Here is an 18,385-nt window from a genome sequence, read left to right on the forward strand (position 1 = left end):
GTCAGCGCGGTAGTCTCCCTACATAAACACACTCAGCGATGCTGAGTGTGTAATGGCACGGCTGCCGGCGTCCTGAGAGAGGAGGAAGCCGTGGGCGTGACCCTTAGAAAGTGCGGGAACTGGTGCCTCACAGTGCAGTGAGGGGAGTGGAGTATGCAAAGCATGCTCCAGCCCTCACTGCAGCTCGTCTGTAAAGCGTCCCGCCCTTCCCCTGCCTGTCAGGGCTGTGGGCGGGAGGAGGAAACACTAGGCCGTACAAGCCGGGGACTCAAGTAATGAGCGCGGCTGCCATAAAAGCGCGGCCGCGCGGAAGTCCCCGGCGCACTACAAGTCCCAGCCGCGCCTCAGTGTTAAAAACATGGCGGCGGCGGTAGTACGGTAGTCCCCCTACATAAACACACTCAGCGACGCTGAGTGTGTAATGGCACATTAACCCGGTCAGCGCCGCGGTCCCCGGTGCACTAGCACACCCAGCAATGCTGGAGTGTTGCTGTGCGCGGTCCCCACAGGGACACAGAGTACCTTCAAGTAGCAGGGCCATGTCCCTGAACGATACCCGGCTACCATCCAGCAGAGTCTTAGGAGGTGTGGATGGAGCACGGTCTCAGTGCCTGGAGACCGGTAAGATCCCACTTCACCCAGAGCCCTGAGGGGGATGGGGAAGGAAAACAGCATGTGGGCTCCAGCCTCCGTACCCGCAATGGATACCTCAACCTTAACAACACCGCCGACAAGAGTGGGGTGAGAAGGGAGCATGCTGGGGGCCCTATATGGGCCCACTTTTCTTCCATCCGACATGGTCAGCAGCTGCTGCTGACCCATCTATGGAGCTGTGCTGTGCGTGTCTGACCTCCTTCGCACAAAGCAAAAAACTGAGGAGTCCGTGGGAGCACGGGGTGTGTATAGGCAGAAGGGGAGGGGCTTAACACTTTTAAGTGTAATACTTTGTGCGGCCTCCGGAGGCATAGCCTATACACCCAATTGTCTGGGTCTCCCAATAGAGCGACAAAGAAAAGTGTGTCTTATAGTCTGAAAAATGCATTAATTAAAAGGTTTTAAAAACTATAGCAGGCTAATGTTTAAAGTCGATAATTGTGTATTCTGGTTATAAATATCCAGATGGCCCTTGGCAGAAAAGAAAAAAGGTTCCCCAGCGCTGCTCTAGAAGGTATTAGGAGCGTATTATCAGCCTATAATGATGCATGTATTAGCCCTAAATTTTACATGTGTTTATAAGAAAATCTAATTGGCCCAGCATTCTCTGCTTGCGATCACCAGACTAGTTCAGACTCCTGTCAATCAATGCCACTGAGCAAAGGAGGTTATGGGGAGAGCATGCCCACAGCAGTGTGACCGGCATCCTGGCATGTATGGGAAGAGCAGGGAGGAGAGGAGGGACGCCTGGGAGAGCTGGGACGAGTAAACTTAGTTTTTAAACACATACATTTAGGGCTAATACATAACTTGGGAATACAGTCGTCCCTCACTATATCGAGCTTCACTTACTTTGGCTTCACTGTATCGCGACTGTTTAAAGAACAACCATATTTTTCTTTTTATAAGTCGCACCAGATTATAACACGCACCTCAAATTTAGAGGTGGGGAAAAAAAAAAAAAAAAAAAGGGAAAAAAATATGGGGTCAGTCTTAAAATCCGGTGGTGTTTTACCGGTGGAGGGGCGGCAGCAGTGGTAGTGGTGGAGCAGGGCTATGCGGCAGGTGTCCCAGATGCTCGCTTTGGGCGCTGTGAGGCAGGAACATCAAGAAATTGTCGACAGTGTGGGCTTCAAAGAAGTTGCGCACTTAGTTGGCGCGTACACGGATTAAGCTATCGCCTCAATGACATGCCGAGATCTCATCTGCACACGCGCCACCTCCAGGTGCCACTTTCCTTAAGTCCGCTACTGTAAAATCAATGGGCTGGAGGTGGCGCATGCGCAGGTGAGATATTTGAGCCAAGAGCTCAATCTGCGCACGCACCAGCTCCAGGCACCATTATTTGAAGCCAGCACTGCTGACATGTTTCAGGATGGCCCCTGCTTCTCTGCCCACAGCCCTCAGCACTGCCCCTGCCTCCTGTCACCATTCTCCACTACCCCACTGAAAGTTACATTCGGCTTATAAGACCCACCCTTCATTTTTCTCCAAATTTTTTGGGAGGAAAAGTGCGTCTTATAATTCGAAAAATACGGGTAAATAATAAAGTAAATATAATGCCGCTACTTTACGGATTTTCACCTATTGTGGGAGTCTCTAGAACACAACTGCTGCAATAGGTGAGGGATCACTGTAGACTTTACATCAAAAAATATGCAAACACCTCGATCTCTGAAAGGTAGAAGTCACCCAATCATTTTATTTAGGTACAGAAATCTTCAAAATTTAATGGATCAAAATGTTGATCCTTAAGAAAGACATTACCTTGTTGGCTCTGGCTTCTTGCTTTGGCAGTCGATTAGCAGTAAATAGTCTGGGGGGTCCTCATGGCTGTTTGATTCTAAAGGGGGTACGTTGAGAAGCTGGTAGGGCTGGGGAAGTTGACCATGGTGTGAATGAGAGGAGACTTCTGTACCTGCAGTCATGGGGATCTCGATGGGGGCCTGCACAGGAACATTGGTAGGTTTCACATCTACAGAAGCAAAGGAGAAATGAAATATAAACAGCAAGTTCCCATTATCGGCATGCCCTGACAAGCCGCTCGCGAGCATAGACGTATTAGAAGAGGATGTTGCAGGAATTTTTCCCAGTGACAAAGTCCCAGGAATGCAGCTCTTTAGTTCCTCCACAATAGAAAGGATGTTTGTCTTTGTCCAAGTCTGTCTAATTGTAGTCACCGGTACATGAGGAGTGCAGGCCGGGATCACACTTGTTGGGAGTGCTGCTTTTATTTTCCTAACACTGAACAGAAATATGGGCCTATTGCAAGAAAAGTCTACCCTACCGACTTTTATGGGGCCTGTGCTTTCCATTGGCTCGCTCTCATTTTACTGTAAAAAAAAAAAAAAAAATACATAATAGCCCAAGATATTTTTGGAGGGTTTTTTTTACATGAAAGCCTCCAACACAAATCATTAAGGCTTATATTATTAATCATTAAGGCCAACGTGTATTATATATATATATATAGACACACACATACATTCATACATACACACATACATTTACAGTACAGACCAAACGTTTGGACACATCTTCTCATTCAAAGAGTTTTCTTTATTTTCACGACTCTGAAAATTGTAGATTCACATTGAAGGAATCAAAACTATGGATTAACACGTGGAATGAAATACTTAAAAAAAGTGTGAACTGAAAATATGTCTTATATTCTTGGTTCTTCAAAGTAGCCACCTTTTGCTTTGACTACTGCTTTGCACACTCTTGGCATTCTCTTGATGAGCTTCAAGAGGTAGTCACCGGAAATGGTTTTCACTTCAGTGTGCCCTGTCAGGTTTAATAAGTGGTATTTCTTGCCTTATAAATGGGGTTGGGATCATTAGTTGTGTTGTGCAAAAGGCTGGTCGATACATAGCTGATAGTCCTACTGAATAGACTGTTAGAATTTGTATTATGGCAAGAAAAAGGCAGCTAAGTAAAGAAAAACGAGTGGCCATCATTACTTTAAGAAATGAAGGTCAGTCAGTCCGAAAAATTGGGAAAACTTTGAAAGTGTCCCCAAGTGCAGTGGCAAAAACCATCATACGCTACAAAGAAACTGGTTCACATGAGGACCGCACCAGGAAAGGAAGACCAAGAGTTACCTCTGCTGCAGAGGATAAGTTTATCCAAGTCACCAGCCTCAGAAATCGCAAGATAACAGCATCTCATATTAGAGACCAGGTCAATGCCACACAGAGTTCTAGCAGCAGACACATCTCTAGAACAACTGTGAAGAGGAGACTTTGTGCAGCAGGCCTTCATGGTAAAATAGCTGCTAGGAAACCACTGCTAAGGACAGGCAACAAGCAGGAGAGACTTTTTTGGGCTAAAGAACACAAGGAATGGACATTAGACTAGTGGAAATCTGTGCTTTGGTCTGATTCGTCCAAATTTGAGATCTTTGGATCCAACCACCGTGTCTTTCTGCGACGCAGAAAAGGTGAACGGATGGACTCTACATGCCTGGTTCCCACCATGAAGCATGGAGGAGGAGGTGTGATGGTGTGGGGGTGCTTTGCTGGTGACACTGTTGGGGATTTATTCAAAATTGAAGGCATACTGAACCAGCATGGCTACCACAGCATCTTGCAGCGGCAAACTATTCCATCTGGTTTGCGAATAGTTTGACCATCATTTATTTTTCAACAGGACAATGACCCCAAACACACCTCCAGGCTCTGTAAGGGCTATTTGACTAAGAAGGAGAGTGATGGGTTGCTACGCTAGATGACCTGGCCTCCACAGTCACCAGACCTGAACGAGATGGTTTGGGGTGAGCTGGACCGCAGAGTGAAGGCAAAAGGGCCAACAAGTTCTAAGCATCTCTGGGAACTCCTTCAAGACTGTTGGAACACCATTTCCGGTGACTACCTCTTGAAGCTCATCAAGAGAATGCCAAGAGTGTGCAAAGCAGTAGTCAAAGCAAAAGGTGGCTACTTTGAAGAACCTAGAATATAAGACTTATTTTCAGTTGATTCCAACTTTTTTGTTAAGTATTTCATTCCACGTGTTAATTCATAGTTTTGATGCCTTCGATGTGAATCTACAATTTTTAGAGTCATGAAAATAAAGAAAATTCTTTGAATGAGGTGTGTTCAAACTTTTGGTCTGTACTGTACATACATACATATATGTCTATATCCCCCCCATATATGTTCTCATGAGCCAGAACAGACACCCCATACTTTGCACTGACGAGGGGCAAGCACCCCGAAACAACGTGTCTGCAATTAGGATTTTATGCCAAACCAGAATCCCAAGTCATATGCAAAGGATTGTTAAAAATCCACTTCTGACTTTTAGGATCGCTACTTCCAATAGGTGGCGCTGCGCTAGTTTGTGTCCTTTCCTGGAGAGACAATTTGAATATATCATTATACTATACTAGCTGTTCAATAATCCCCTGCCCTTACACCACAGGTGAAGCTGCCACATAGAAAGCCAAGGCAGCCTCGTCTTCCCCAGGAGATGGCAGTCATGACTGACAGTCATGGCAGAGGGGCCAGCCCAAAAATGGACTTCTACGTAACCCATCGTTATCTATGAGAACAGTACAGTTCTCGACACCTCCAAGTATTATCAGCCTCTCGCAGTCTTTAAAAGCATACATGAAATAAGAGGCGGCTAAATTGTAACTTTCATGGTAATAATTGTACCCTGCCAACAGCAGCTACTTCTTCACACATGTCATAGAAGAAAGACGGTCTGACAAACGTGCAATTCACGTGTTAGAGCCAAGGTGATTTCTTCAAGCAAAAGAATTCAAGGGATGATTATGGTAAAGCTTGTGAAAGACGTAGAAAACCCGATGACACTTTATGGCTCAGAAAATAGAAGCGAGGAGTATAAAAGCGTGATCAATGCGGACAACATATCTGACTGACGGGAAAACACTTTATAACTGAAAGCTGCAATTTGTCTGTTAGATATTTAGAAAAATAAACTATCTAGAATTGTGACTAATAAGTCGCGGGGATCACCACTGCACAGACAATATGGCTGCAACAACTCAGGCAGCAAATCTGAGATCTGACTGCAGAAACGATCCTACTCTGCCACCAAGATCTCCCCAAATCATGGACAATATTTCCTCTAACGTTGGGGGGTTTATTCCATGACCTGTGCTTTACGTTAGGTCTTTAAAGGGAACCTATCAACAGAAATTTGGCTTTCAACCTAAATGTTTCCCCCTCTGCAGCTCGTGGGCTGCATTCTAGTAAGGTTTCTATAGTTTTTGTGCCCCCTTTTAAACCAAAATAAATACTTTATAAAACTGTACCTTTCGGTTTGAAAATCTTGTAAATTATCCGTCTGGCGTCCGTTGCTGTATCTTACGCCGTCCCCCATGCTCCAAATCATCACTCAGAACGCCGCCCACTGCGCCCGAGGTCCCGTGCACGCTGGGACACCTAGTGACGTGGTCGCAGGCACGAGAGTATGGGCGGCGCTGTGATTGCATCGCAAGTGCCCGCCCATACTCTCGTGAACGCGCTCTCCTCTCTGTACGTCGCTCAGATCCTCCGCACGTCGCTCAGATCCTCCGCTTCTCCTGTAGTGGCCTGCTCCGCTCCTCCCATCTATTTCCTGCTGCAGGGTACGATGGGAAGGAGGTGACGTCGGGCCGGCGCAGAACGCTGGAGGCAGTAGGGAAAGGGCGGGCACGAGAGTATGGGCGGGCACTTGTGATGCAATCACAGCGCTGCCCATACTCTTGTGCCTGCGACCACGTCAACAGGTGTCCCGGCGTGCACGGGACCTCGGGCACAGTGGGCGGCGTTCTGAGGGATGATTTGGAGCATGGGGGACGGCGTAAGATACAGCAACGGACGCCACACGGCCCACCCCCATGGATAATTTACAAGATTTTCAAACCGAAAAGGTACAGTTTTATAAAGTATTTATTTTGGTTTAAAAGGGGGCACAAAAAGTATAGAAACCTTACTAGAATGCAGCCCACGAGCTGCAGAGGGGGAAACATTTAGGTTGAAAGCCAAATTTCTGATGACATGTTCCCTTTAATTAAAGACCCCCCAAAACACTGCCTGGTGTAAATACAAGGAGACTATTGCAGGCATGTCATTGTTTCTGCATACATTATGGTGCTCGAGATTACATGCATAAAGCCTGCTGACAGATTCCCGTTAATCGTATTGTAGCCCGATGACCCAGAAAAACACCATATGTAAGAAACAGAAAATACAAAAAAATAATTGATCCATTTCTTGGATCTTGCAGCAAGGCCTGTACAGTAAACCCAGACGATCACATCCAGCTGTAATTTCCGTAGCATAAGTATCCCTGCCTTACTTTCAGTCAGGCCATTGGGTGTAATTGCCACACGTTATTAGACAGACAGTGAGACAAGTTATAGAAGATTGTCAATGTTGGCGCTGTCAAAAATGGCCAAGAAGCAGTCTTACCTTCTTCAGTGGGATTGAATCCGCAGATGTCGCATATGCTGCGAACCCACCGATTCATTTCCTCTTCACTTTCAGCCACTAAATAAAATATCCGATCAATGGTTTTAATATCAAAAATATAACTATGTTCAAATTCTTTTTTAGGGAAAACCAGTCCAGCATCAACTTGCTCGCAGAGGTTCAAGTCTATAATACGAATAGGCTTCTTAGCGTGGTCATTCTTGTAGTATTCGAGCACATCAGGATCTCCAGTTAGACGTCCACTGCGAAGGACAAACCACCTGCGCTTCCATGCCTAGAAGAAAGGAAGACTCATGAAACAATGGAATCAATACAGCAGCGGTCTGCACCTCAAATTAGTAACTTAAATTGATAATTCCTTGGTACTTCTCTTATATCTGCAACTTAAAGTGCACCCGTCGGCTTTCAGCTTCTTTGACACCGACTTCAAAGACACTCACTGCCCGTGATCGGAATTAGCCCGCACTTATGATCATGTGCACTACTCAGAAGCCGGGTGTATGTGTCCAGGCTTCAGAGAGGAGTAGTGCGCATTACCGGAAGTGCAGACGACTTCTGATCATAGGCAGTGAGAGTCTTTGAAGCCGGTGTCAAAAAGCTGAAAGCTGATGGGTATAAAGCCGCACGCATGCGTAGCTTTGTATTGTTCTGCCATGATGCTTGCCATTGTAAAGCAGGTTATCACACCCATAAGGGCATGATAACATGCTAAGTGAGCCAGCTAGTCAGGGAGCTAATGCCACTGCGACTAGTCACAGGCCTAATTAGCATCTCAGACGAGCTTTAGAAATACTTTTTCTAAAGATCTGTTTGTGTGCTACTATATGCTTGGACTATTAGGCAGGAATTATAGATCTGTACAGTGAAACCTTGGTTTAAGAGTAACTTGGTTTGAGAGCGTTTTGCAAGACAAGCAAAGCTTTTTTACAAATTTGTAACTTGGAGTAAGAGCAAATACTCATCGTGCACACCTTCTTTTCTGTCCTTTCACCGAGCTCTGATCTGCTCTGGAGGTAACTTTCTGTACATATGTACTGTATACTGTATACCATTGTACAGTATATACTATATAGCATGTCTAGCAATTTGCATTTGTGGATATAGAACTGCCCTTATTGATAACCAGTACAGCACATTGCTTATACTGTACCTCTCGCACACCAACAACTTTATTGTAAGCGAGCATGCAGTTTAATTTGCTTTATATGTTTTTACTGTACAGTATTTTGTATTAGTGTACTGTAATATATGAATACAGTACATTATTTTATATTACTGTAATAAGTTTTGTGAGATAGCGACCACCAATGTGGTAAATGGTCGCTATATGTCGCAGTGGAGAAGGTCGCTGCGATATTAAACTGAAGAGGTTGCTATGGGACTTGTAGTTCCACAAAGGCTTGTTTCTGCATATAAAAGGGTCAGGTTCCCTTTAATAATGCCTGTGTGCTGTGCAGGTCTGAAAATCACAGACCTCCACCTGTGGGTGTGTCCGGTCTGATTAGGAGACTCAGTGTGTGTTCTGCAGGGTGTGAGAGCAGAGCAGGGAGCTCTGGATGTATCAGCCTGTGTGGAGGCTGAACACGGGGCTCTGGAATCCAGTCTGGGTTTAGACTGGAAGTAGTGTGCAAGCCAGGCTGGTTAGTGCTGTGGCTACTGGACCAAAGCTCTCCTGGAATGGAGAGACAGACAGACAGACAGGAGTCTGCAGTGTCTCTGGGTTCTTGGAAGGAGCCACAGCAAGTGATGTTCCCTGGCAGAAGCCAGTGTGTACAGGCACCACACTTCCAATAGAGACTGCATTGGACTGGAAGCCCACGGTATGTGGTTGTGCTATGTTTTTGCCTTAAGCCAGGAGAGGCCTGTTATGTTTATTGTTTGCCGTTTATGACAAGTTTTTAATAAACGGCTGGATTTTTTATAAAAAGACTGTAGATGTGTTGCTGAAGCTACCTCACCCTGCATCGCTGCAAGCGAGTAAAACCCCCCAGGTTGCGAGGTGCAACGTTACAGTTTGTATAAATACAGTAATTATTTTTGGGTTGTGGAACTAATTGTCTGCGTTTCAATTATTTCCTATGGGGAAATTTGCTTTGATATAAGAGTAACTTTGTTTCAGAGCAAACTCCCGGAACCAATTATGCTCGTAATCCACGGTTCCATGTATCAAGAATTGCTCGTGGGTCTGGGTGCACTGGGGACCTGACAGGTTCCCTTTAGCATTCTTGAAAATGGCGTCCAAGTCTATGAATACAGATGTCTGATGTCCAACACGGATGTCCTGAATTGCAATAAAAAAACACAATTGTCAGAGCCACTTTATTAACACGGTTTAACCTAAAGATAATAAAGAGCATGAAGAGGACTGTCTGTCAGGCTAAGTTCAATATCTAAGCCAGTACAGATATTAGTCTTAAAAATAATCATGACCAGGAAGGGGACAGACTTAGCTCATGAGCAAGACAGCCAGCTTCCTTCAAGCAAGTGCAACTCACTATTCCCTTGCCATCAGAGGAAGGTGGGGGCAACAGCACAGCTTTTCTCAGTAACATAGGAACACATTAGCCATGTAAAAGGTATTGCTGGACTTGTCTCAGAAAGAGCTGAATGAGCATATAAGTAGATTGTGTATAAATGCAGTAAAACCACCCCCTCCTATACTAAAACTTCAATGTGTTATCATATAATAATATTTATTCATTTATATAGCGCTATAATTTCCACAGCGCTTTACATACATTAGCAACACTGTCCCCATTGGGGCTCACAATCTAAATTCCCTATCAGTATGATTTTGGAGTATGGGAGTAAACCCACGCAAACACGGGGAGAACATACAAACTCCTTGCAGATGTTGTCCTTAGTGGGACTAGAACCCAGGACCCCAGCGCTGCAAGGCTGCAGTGCTAACCACTGAGCCACTGTGCCGCCCATATATCATTTTTATAATACATATTTAATATATCTATATCATATATATCTATATATCTATATATCATATATATCTATATATCTATATATCATATATATCTATATATCTATATATCATATATATCTATATATCTATATATCATATATATCATATATATCTATATATCATATATATCATATATATCTATATATCATATATATCATATATATCTATATATCATATATATCTATATATCTATATATCATATATATCTATATATCTATATATCATATATATCTATATATCTATATATCATATATATCATATATATCTATATATCATATATATCATATATATCTATATATCATATATATCATATATATCTATATATCATATATATCATATATATCTATATATCATATATATCTATATATCATATATATCATATATATCATATATATCATATATATCTATATATCTATATATAGATATATAGATATAAATCTATATATAAATCTATATATATATAATCTATATCTGTCTGTCTGTCTGTCTGTCTGTCTGTCTGTCTGTCTGTCTGTCTGTCTGTCTGTCTGTCTGTCTGTCTGTCTGTCTGTCTGTCTATATATATATATATGCAGCTGAATGCTTTGTAAGGCGCCGTAAAGCATTCAACTGTAGTAAAGCCATGCCGACATCCTGCAGCAGCCGCTCCGTCCACCGGACGCTATCATGGAGGGGTCTATTCCTGCGGACTACAAGAAACAGCTGGAGGTACAGCGGGCACGGAGGACAGGTGAGAATATCTTTTGTGTGTAAAGCCATTACGGCACCGTGCACCGCCGTATAAGACGACACCCGGCTTTTGAGAAGATTTTCAGGGGTTAAAAAGTAGTCTTATACGCCGTAAGATACAGTATATATATTTCCCCGATGCAGCATCGCCTATTGCCTTACAGTCACTGCTTCGGCCTTTTATGGCCTTTGGATTAATGCTATGACTATGCAGCAACTTTGGCCACAAACAAACGTTGTGAAACTTGAGTTTTGCTTGATGCCACTGCTATTAGTGTTACATAGTTACATAGTTACATAGTTACTTAGGTTGAAAAAAGACCTAGGTCCATCTAGTTCAACCTTCCTCCACCAGTTCTACATTTAGTCACTAAGTCATTTATAACCAACAATGTTTTGTGTACTGAGGAAATCATCCAGCCCTTTTTTAAAAGCTGTTATAGTATCTGCCATTACTACCTCTTGTGGTAGGACATTCCACAGTCTGACCGCTCTAACTGTAAAGAACCCTTTCCTATTTAGGTTTCGGAATCGCTTTTCTTCCACTCGCAGTGAGTGCCCCCTAGTCCTTAGTACTGTCTTTGGAAGGAATAAGTCATGTGCCAGTCCTTTATATTGACCACACATGTATTTATACATATAAATGAGATCTCCTCTGAGACGTCTTTTTTCTAAGCTAAACATATCTAACTTTTTCAACCTGTCATCATATGGGAGGCCTTCCATTCCTTGTAGTAGTCTAGTTGCCCGCCTTTGAACTGACTAACTTCTGAATGTCCTTTTTAAAATGTGGAGCCCAAAACTGGATCCCGTATTCCAGATGTGGCCTTACAAGTGATTTATAGAGGGGTAACAATACGTTGGGATCACGGGATCTAATCTCTCTTTTTATACACCCTAAAATCTTGTTTGCTTTAGCAGCTGCTGCTTGACATTGAGTGCTGCTGCTCAGCTTATTTGTAATGAGAATACCCAAGTCCTTCTCCTGTTCTGTAGTCCCGAGTTTACTTCCATTTAATGTATACGCAGTTATAGGATTACTCCGTCCTAGGTGCATTACTTTACATTTATCAACATTAAATCTCATTTGCCAAGTATCTGCCCATTCTGACATCTTATCCAGATCTTTTTGTAATATTGTACTATCCAGGTCAGTTTTTAATATCCTACATAGTTTGGTGTCATCGGCAAAGACTGACACTGTACTATCAATCCCATCCACAAGGTCATTAATAAAGAGAGTAAAAAGAATCGGTCCAAGCACAGATCCCTGCGGCACCCCACTGCTGACTACAGCCCATTTAGAGAATGTACCATTTATGACTACTCTTTGTTTCCTATCTTTTAGCCAATTCCTTACCCAGTTGCATATTGTGTCCCCTAGTCCTTGCTTCTGGAGCTTTAGTATAAGGCTATTGTGTGGTACAGTATCAAATGCCTTTGCAAAGTCCAAATAAATCACATCAGCTGCATTACCAATATCCAGGTTTGCACTTACCCCCTCATAGAACCCCAACAGGTTGGTTAGACACGACTTATCTTTCATGAATCCATGCTGTTTGTCAGTTATCATATTATTTTCTGCAATATATTTTTGCATGTCATCCCTTAAAATGCCCTAAAAAACTTTGCATACTACTGATGTCAGGCTTACTGGACGGTAGTTGCCTGGATCTACCCTCTTACCTTTCTTAAATATCGGTACCACATCAGCAATCCTCCAATCCTGAGGCACCAACCCTGTTACAAGTGAGTCTAAAAAGATGAGATACAGCGATCTGTCGATTACGGAGCTCAATTCCCTCAATATTCGTGGATGAATGCCATCTGGCCCTGGGGATTTGTCAATGTTTAATTTACTCAGACGTAGGCGTACTTCATCTTGTGTTAAATTAATTATATCGGGTGGTGGACTTTGATTTTTCACTTGTTGAATGATCCCTGGTACAGTCAGTTCCTTGGTGAATACAGATGAGAAATGCCTATTTAATATCTCAGTCTTTTGTTTGTCCTCTATAACTAACTTGTTATTATATTTTAAGGGGCCGATACTATCCTTTGTTTTCCTTTTGGCATTAATGTATTTATAAAAGATTTTGGGATTTATTTTAATGTCATTGGCGATTTTTGTTTCAGTAGCTAATTTTGCTTGTTTGATTTCTTTTTTACATTTCCTATTGATATCTTTATACTCCTGCAATGCTATTTCTGTATTCTCAGCCTTTAAGATTTTAAATGCCCTTTGTTTTTGTTTTATTATACTTTGTACAGTCTTATTTATCCATAGTGGTTTCTTTTTATTCCTGGACATTTTATTACCACTGGGTATACGTTTTTTACAGGACTCTAGTAGTATATCCTTAAACTTACCCCATTTATGTTCGGTATCCCCAGTTACCATGACTTTGTCCCAATCTACACATTTAAGCTCTTCCCTTAATTTGTTGAAATCAGCTTTCCTAAAATTCCAGGTTTTAGCATTCCCCCTTTGAAATGTTCTATTGAATATTATGTTGAAGCTTACCATATTATGATCGCTGGTGCCCAAGTGCTCCCGGACCTGTAGATCTGAAATTGTATCCGGTCTATTTGACAGGACCAGATCTAGCAAATTATCTCCCCTGGTCGGTTCACCTACCATCTGAGAGAGGAAATGGTCTTGAATGGTAGATAAGAACTTACAGCTTTTAGCAGCACCAGAAGATTCTATGTCCCACTGAATGTCTGGATAGTTGAAATCCCCCATAATAAGAACCCGATTATTATTATTAGCTGCCTTTTCAATTTGTTCCAGCATTTCACCCTCTATTTGTTCAGGTATGTTAGGAGGCTAAGGGTATGTGCGCACGTTGCTTTTTACCTGCTTTTTACCTGCTTTTTTGCTGCTTTTTCTTCTGCGCTGTTTAATGCCAAAATGGATGTGTTCTTCTATTCAAGCAAAGTCTATGGGAATTTGGGTTTCTTGTTCACACTATGTTGTTCAAAATGCTGCCTTTTTGAGGCAGAACTTTGGTCAAAAACTCAGCTTTTCAAAGAAGCAACATGTCAATTGTTTTTGCCATTTGGGTTTTGCACTGCAAAGCTGAGTTTTTGACCAAAGTTCTGCCACAAAAAGGCAGCATTTTGAACAACATAGTGTGAACAAGAAACCCAAATTCCCATAGACTTTGCTTGAATAGAAGAACACATCCATTTTGGCATTAAACAGCGCAGAAGAAAAAGCAGCAAAAAAGCAGGTAAAAAGCAGGTAAAAAGCAACGTGCGCACATACCCTTATAGCAAACTCCAATTAGCATTTTTCCATTATTCCCCTCCCCATGTACATTTACCCATACTGACTCTACATTGTTGCTGTTCCCCTCAATGTCATCATACAACACAGGTTTTAGGTTAGATTTAATAAATATACACACCCCACCACCTTTTTGGCCTTTCCTGTCCTTCCTAAATGTACTATAACCCTGTATGTTTGTCACCCAGTCATGGCTTTCATCCAGCCAGGTTTCCGTAATGCCCACCACATCATAATCCATGGTTAACATAAGAGTCTCCAATTCATTCATTTTGTTTGCAAGACTTCTTGCATTTGCCAGTAGACATTTAATCCTATTAACACCTTTATTACTCCTAGCCTCCCTACCTTCCTTGTATGTCCCATCCCCCCCTAATCCTTCATTGACCCCTACCGTCTCCCTGTCTCTATCTGCTCTATCTATCCCCTTATTTGCTCCACTACCCTCCCTCCCCCCCCCCCCCGATCCTAGTTTAAAAGCTCCTCCATCCGTCTGACCATTTTCTCCCCCAGCACAGCTGCACCTTCCCCATTGAGGTGCAGCCCGTCCCTACCGTAGAGCCTGTAGCCGACTGAGAAGTCGGCCCAGTTCTCCATGAACCCGAACCCTTCCTTCCTGCACCAATTTCTAAGCCACATATTTTATTGTTATAAAAGTGAATGTGAAATCCAGTTTTTTGAAACTTGTTTGTCAAGGTTATGTAGACATTGCAAGGCAAACCCATTCACTTCTAACAGTGCCGCAATATAGCAGCAGCCTCGTCCAAACATTGGCCACACGACAACTGTCGTGGCCAAAGTCTTCGTGTATCCCTAGCCTAAAAAGCAAGTCTCCTGGACGATCCCTTCAACCCCTTAACGACCCATGACGTACTGGGTACGTCATGGATCGTGTGCAGTTAAGCACCACCCCCTGCCACGGGCAGGCGGCAGCGATCCGCGCACATATCAGCTGTGTTCAACAGCTGACATGTGTGCCTGCTAGCCGCGGGTGGGATCGCTTCCACCCGCGGCCATTAACCCCTTTACATATCGCTGCCAAAATCTGGCAGCGATATGTATATGCGCCATGACAGTCACTTACCCCACCCCACCGGAAGTCACGTGACATGATCACATGACTTTTGGTGGTTGCCATGGTAGCACAGGGTCATGTGATGACGCCTGTAGCTAACATGACTCACTTCCTCTCAATGCCGGAATACAGCTGGCATTGAAAGTAAAGCACCAAATCTGCAGTTCTCAGCTCTGTAGCTGAGATCTGCAGATAGTGCAGAGCGATCGGATTGCTGATCGCTATAGCCCCCTAGGGGGACTAGTAAAATAAAAAAAGTAAAATAAAAAAGTTTTAAAAAATTAAAAAAAAATAAAAAAAATAAAAGTTCAAATCACCCCCCTTTCCCCCCATTGAAAATTAAAGGGTTAAAAAAATAAAAAATATCCACATACTGTATTTGGTATCGCCACGTTCAGAAATGCCCGATCTATCAAAATATAAAATCAATTAATTTGATCAGTAAACGGCGTAGCGGCAAAAAAAATTCCAAATGCCAAAATTACGTTTTTTTTGGTCGCCACAAATTTTGCGCAAAATGCAATAACAGGCGTTCAAAACGTAGCATCTGCGCAAAAATGGTACCGTTAAAAACGTCAGGTCGACACGCAAAACGTTCGCCACTTTTTTTGGACAAGTTTGTGAATTTTTTTAACCCCTTAGAAACAAGTAAACCTATACATGTTTGGTGTCTACAAACTCGCACTGACCTGAGGCATCACATAGATACATCAGTTTTACCATATAGTGAACACAGTGAATAAAATATCCCAAAAACTATTGTACGATCACACTTTTTTTTGCAATTTTTCCGCACTTGGAATTTTTTTTGCCGTTTTCTAGTACACTATATGGTAAAACTTATGGTTTCATTTAAAAGTACAACTCGTCCCACAAAAAAACAAGCCCTCATATGGCAAGATTGATGGAAAAATAAAAAAAAAAAGTTACGGCTCTCGGAAGAAGGGAAGCAAAAAACAAAAACGCAAAAACGGAAAGTGCCCGGGGGCTGAAGGGGTTAAAGCTCCGGCTATTGAATTCCTGTTGGAAACGTTGGCACTATGTATAAATATAGACACCGAACTCGAAGATTTAATAGCAGAGATAAGTTTTGAATTGGTGTCAGAGGCCAAACATGTCACTTCATTACAAAACAGTCATCCTTTTCAACACATCCTCAATTTCCCCTTCCCCAAAAAATAATGTCTGAGCAGTTTGGATTACTCATCAAAACGACACTTTCTGGCTTTGTGCGGCTCTCAGATGTCTGATTGCTTTGAGCACAACATAACTACGCTGCTAACTTTAGTATATAAGCACCTGCTACTCTTTATGTTGGTTCTTTTCAGTAAATGAGTCACTCATCGGGACTGGCACAGATTAGACGAGAATGGGGAGGGAGCAAATTACTAACTGTGCACTTTAATAGGGCATATACAAAGGTCTTCTGGCTGCGAGTACAAAGAAGAGTTTAGTAGTAGCATAAAGCTTAATGCCAGACAAGCAAACTGACATCAGCACCCATGCTAATCAGAGGACAAAAGTGGCTCTGTTTTCGTCAGAGTGCACAAAACGCCACATAAATTACTCTTTGTTATTGGAGAATATCTCACATTCTTACAGCGCTTCTATTTTTGGATTTAACATATTCAGGCCTGCGGTGGAGATTTTCCCTGTCCGGATTTAGAACATACTCAAAAGGTAATTCATTTATAAACAAAAACAATTTATTTGCTTATAATATAAACATAACTACAGAAGTAATGGACAGAGGCTTAGGGACAGCGCACATTTCACAACAGGTACTATTACAGCTCTTCTGTGTTGCCCAAACCTTAAAGGGAACATTGCAATTTAAAGGGAACCGGTTGTGCAGCCATATTTGAGAACTGTAAGGCTATGTGCCCACGGGGAAAGTGTACTGCGGATATATCTGCAGGACATTCCGCAGGAGCTCCCAGAAAACCGCAGCACAACTTTGTCTGTTTACATGCTGCGGTTTTATTGTGGAATGTCCTGCGGTGTCCTGCATTGAGGATACAGTACCATGGCTTCTGCACTGCATCCTCAATGCAGAACAAGTGCTGGAGTGATGGGGGAGTTCATACCGCCATCACGCAGCGTGGGCACATAGCCTAAGGGTATGTTCACAGAGTGTTTTTCTCCGATGGTCAAAAACAATGAGTATCCTAGTGGAAACTGCTTACTTTGAGGAGCTTTTTAAAGAGAACCTGTCAGGTGCAGTATGCACCCCGAACCACGAGCAGTTCTGGGTGCATATTGCTAATCCCTGCCTAACTGTCCCAGGCTATAGCTCCATAAAGATGCGGTACTTATTTTATCATTCACAATGTATCTTGAGTAGAGATGAGCGAACCGGTCCCGGTTCGGCTCGAGGCGGTTCGCCGAACGGGGGGTCTGGCTCGAGTTCGGCTCGTCGAACGTTCGACGAACCGAACTCGAGCCCATAGGAAACAATGGCAGGCAATCACAAACACAGTAAAACACCTAGAAAACACCCTCAAAGGTGTCCAAAAGGTGACAAACAACTCACAACACAACACAAACACATGGGAAAGTGACAAGGACATGTACTCATGCGAAAACAAAACAGCTGGACAAGGAAAAAGAGGAGGACACACAGATATAGGCATGGCACGCCCTTCTAAAGTCATGTAAAACACCGCAAGGTGACTCCAAGCGGAGTCTCCCTTTTTTCCAAAAATTGGGCCCCACACACCCACCCCTTCAGTGGCAGCAGTTGTGCCCCAGTTGTACACTTCACAGCTAGATTTGCATCAAGCACATTCAAAAATACGCCATTCTTATCCGTCCCCAGGATGACACCGGGGTAGGTAGCAAAGTCTTTCCTGATCCCAGCTCTGTTCATCTTGGCTTCTTTTAAAAACACAGCAAGCAAGGGTTACTCCAAGCGGAGTCTCCCTTTTTTCCAAAAATTGGGCCACACAGACACCCACCCCATCAGTGGCAGCACTTGGGCCCTAGTTGCAAACAGGATGTTTTGATTTGCATCAAGCACATTCAAAAATACGCTATTCTTAGCCGTCCACAGGATGACACCGGGGTAGGTAGCAAAGTCTTTCCTGATCCCAGCTCTGTTCATCTTGGCTTCTTTTAAAAACAATGTAAGCAAGGGTTACTCCAAGCGGAGTCTCCCTTTTTTCCAAAAATTGGGCCACACAGACACCCACCCCATCAGTGGCAGCACTTGGGCC

The 18,385-nt window shown here is 43.1% G+C and overlaps 1 protein-coding gene across 4 annotated transcripts in view; it reads right to left on the reverse strand.

Annotated features, from left to right (window-relative positions):
- GAB1 (GRB2 associated binding protein 1) overlaps nucleotides 1-18,385 on the reverse strand; it is a 164,277-nt gene that overhangs the window by 64,711 nt on the left and 81,181 nt on the right. For all 4 annotated transcript variants that reach the window (XM_075348175.1, XM_075348156.1, XM_075348164.1 and 1 more), the window contains exons 2-3: nucleotides 7,077-7,371; nucleotides 2,422-2,629 (exon numbers count right to left, since the gene is read on the reverse strand). In XM_075348175.1, the coding sequence (XP_075204290.1) occupies nucleotides 2,422-2,629; nucleotides 7,077-7,371 (503 nt within the window). The remainder of the gene's footprint in view (nucleotides 1-2,421; nucleotides 2,630-7,076; nucleotides 7,372-18,385) is intronic.

The sequence above is a fragment of the Anomaloglossus baeobatrachus genome, chromosome 1 (assembly GCF_048569485.1).
Source record: "Anomaloglossus baeobatrachus isolate aAnoBae1 chromosome 1, aAnoBae1.hap1, whole genome shotgun sequence".
Lineage (NCBI taxonomy): Eukaryota > Metazoa > Chordata > Amphibia > Anura > Aromobatidae > Anomaloglossus > Anomaloglossus baeobatrachus.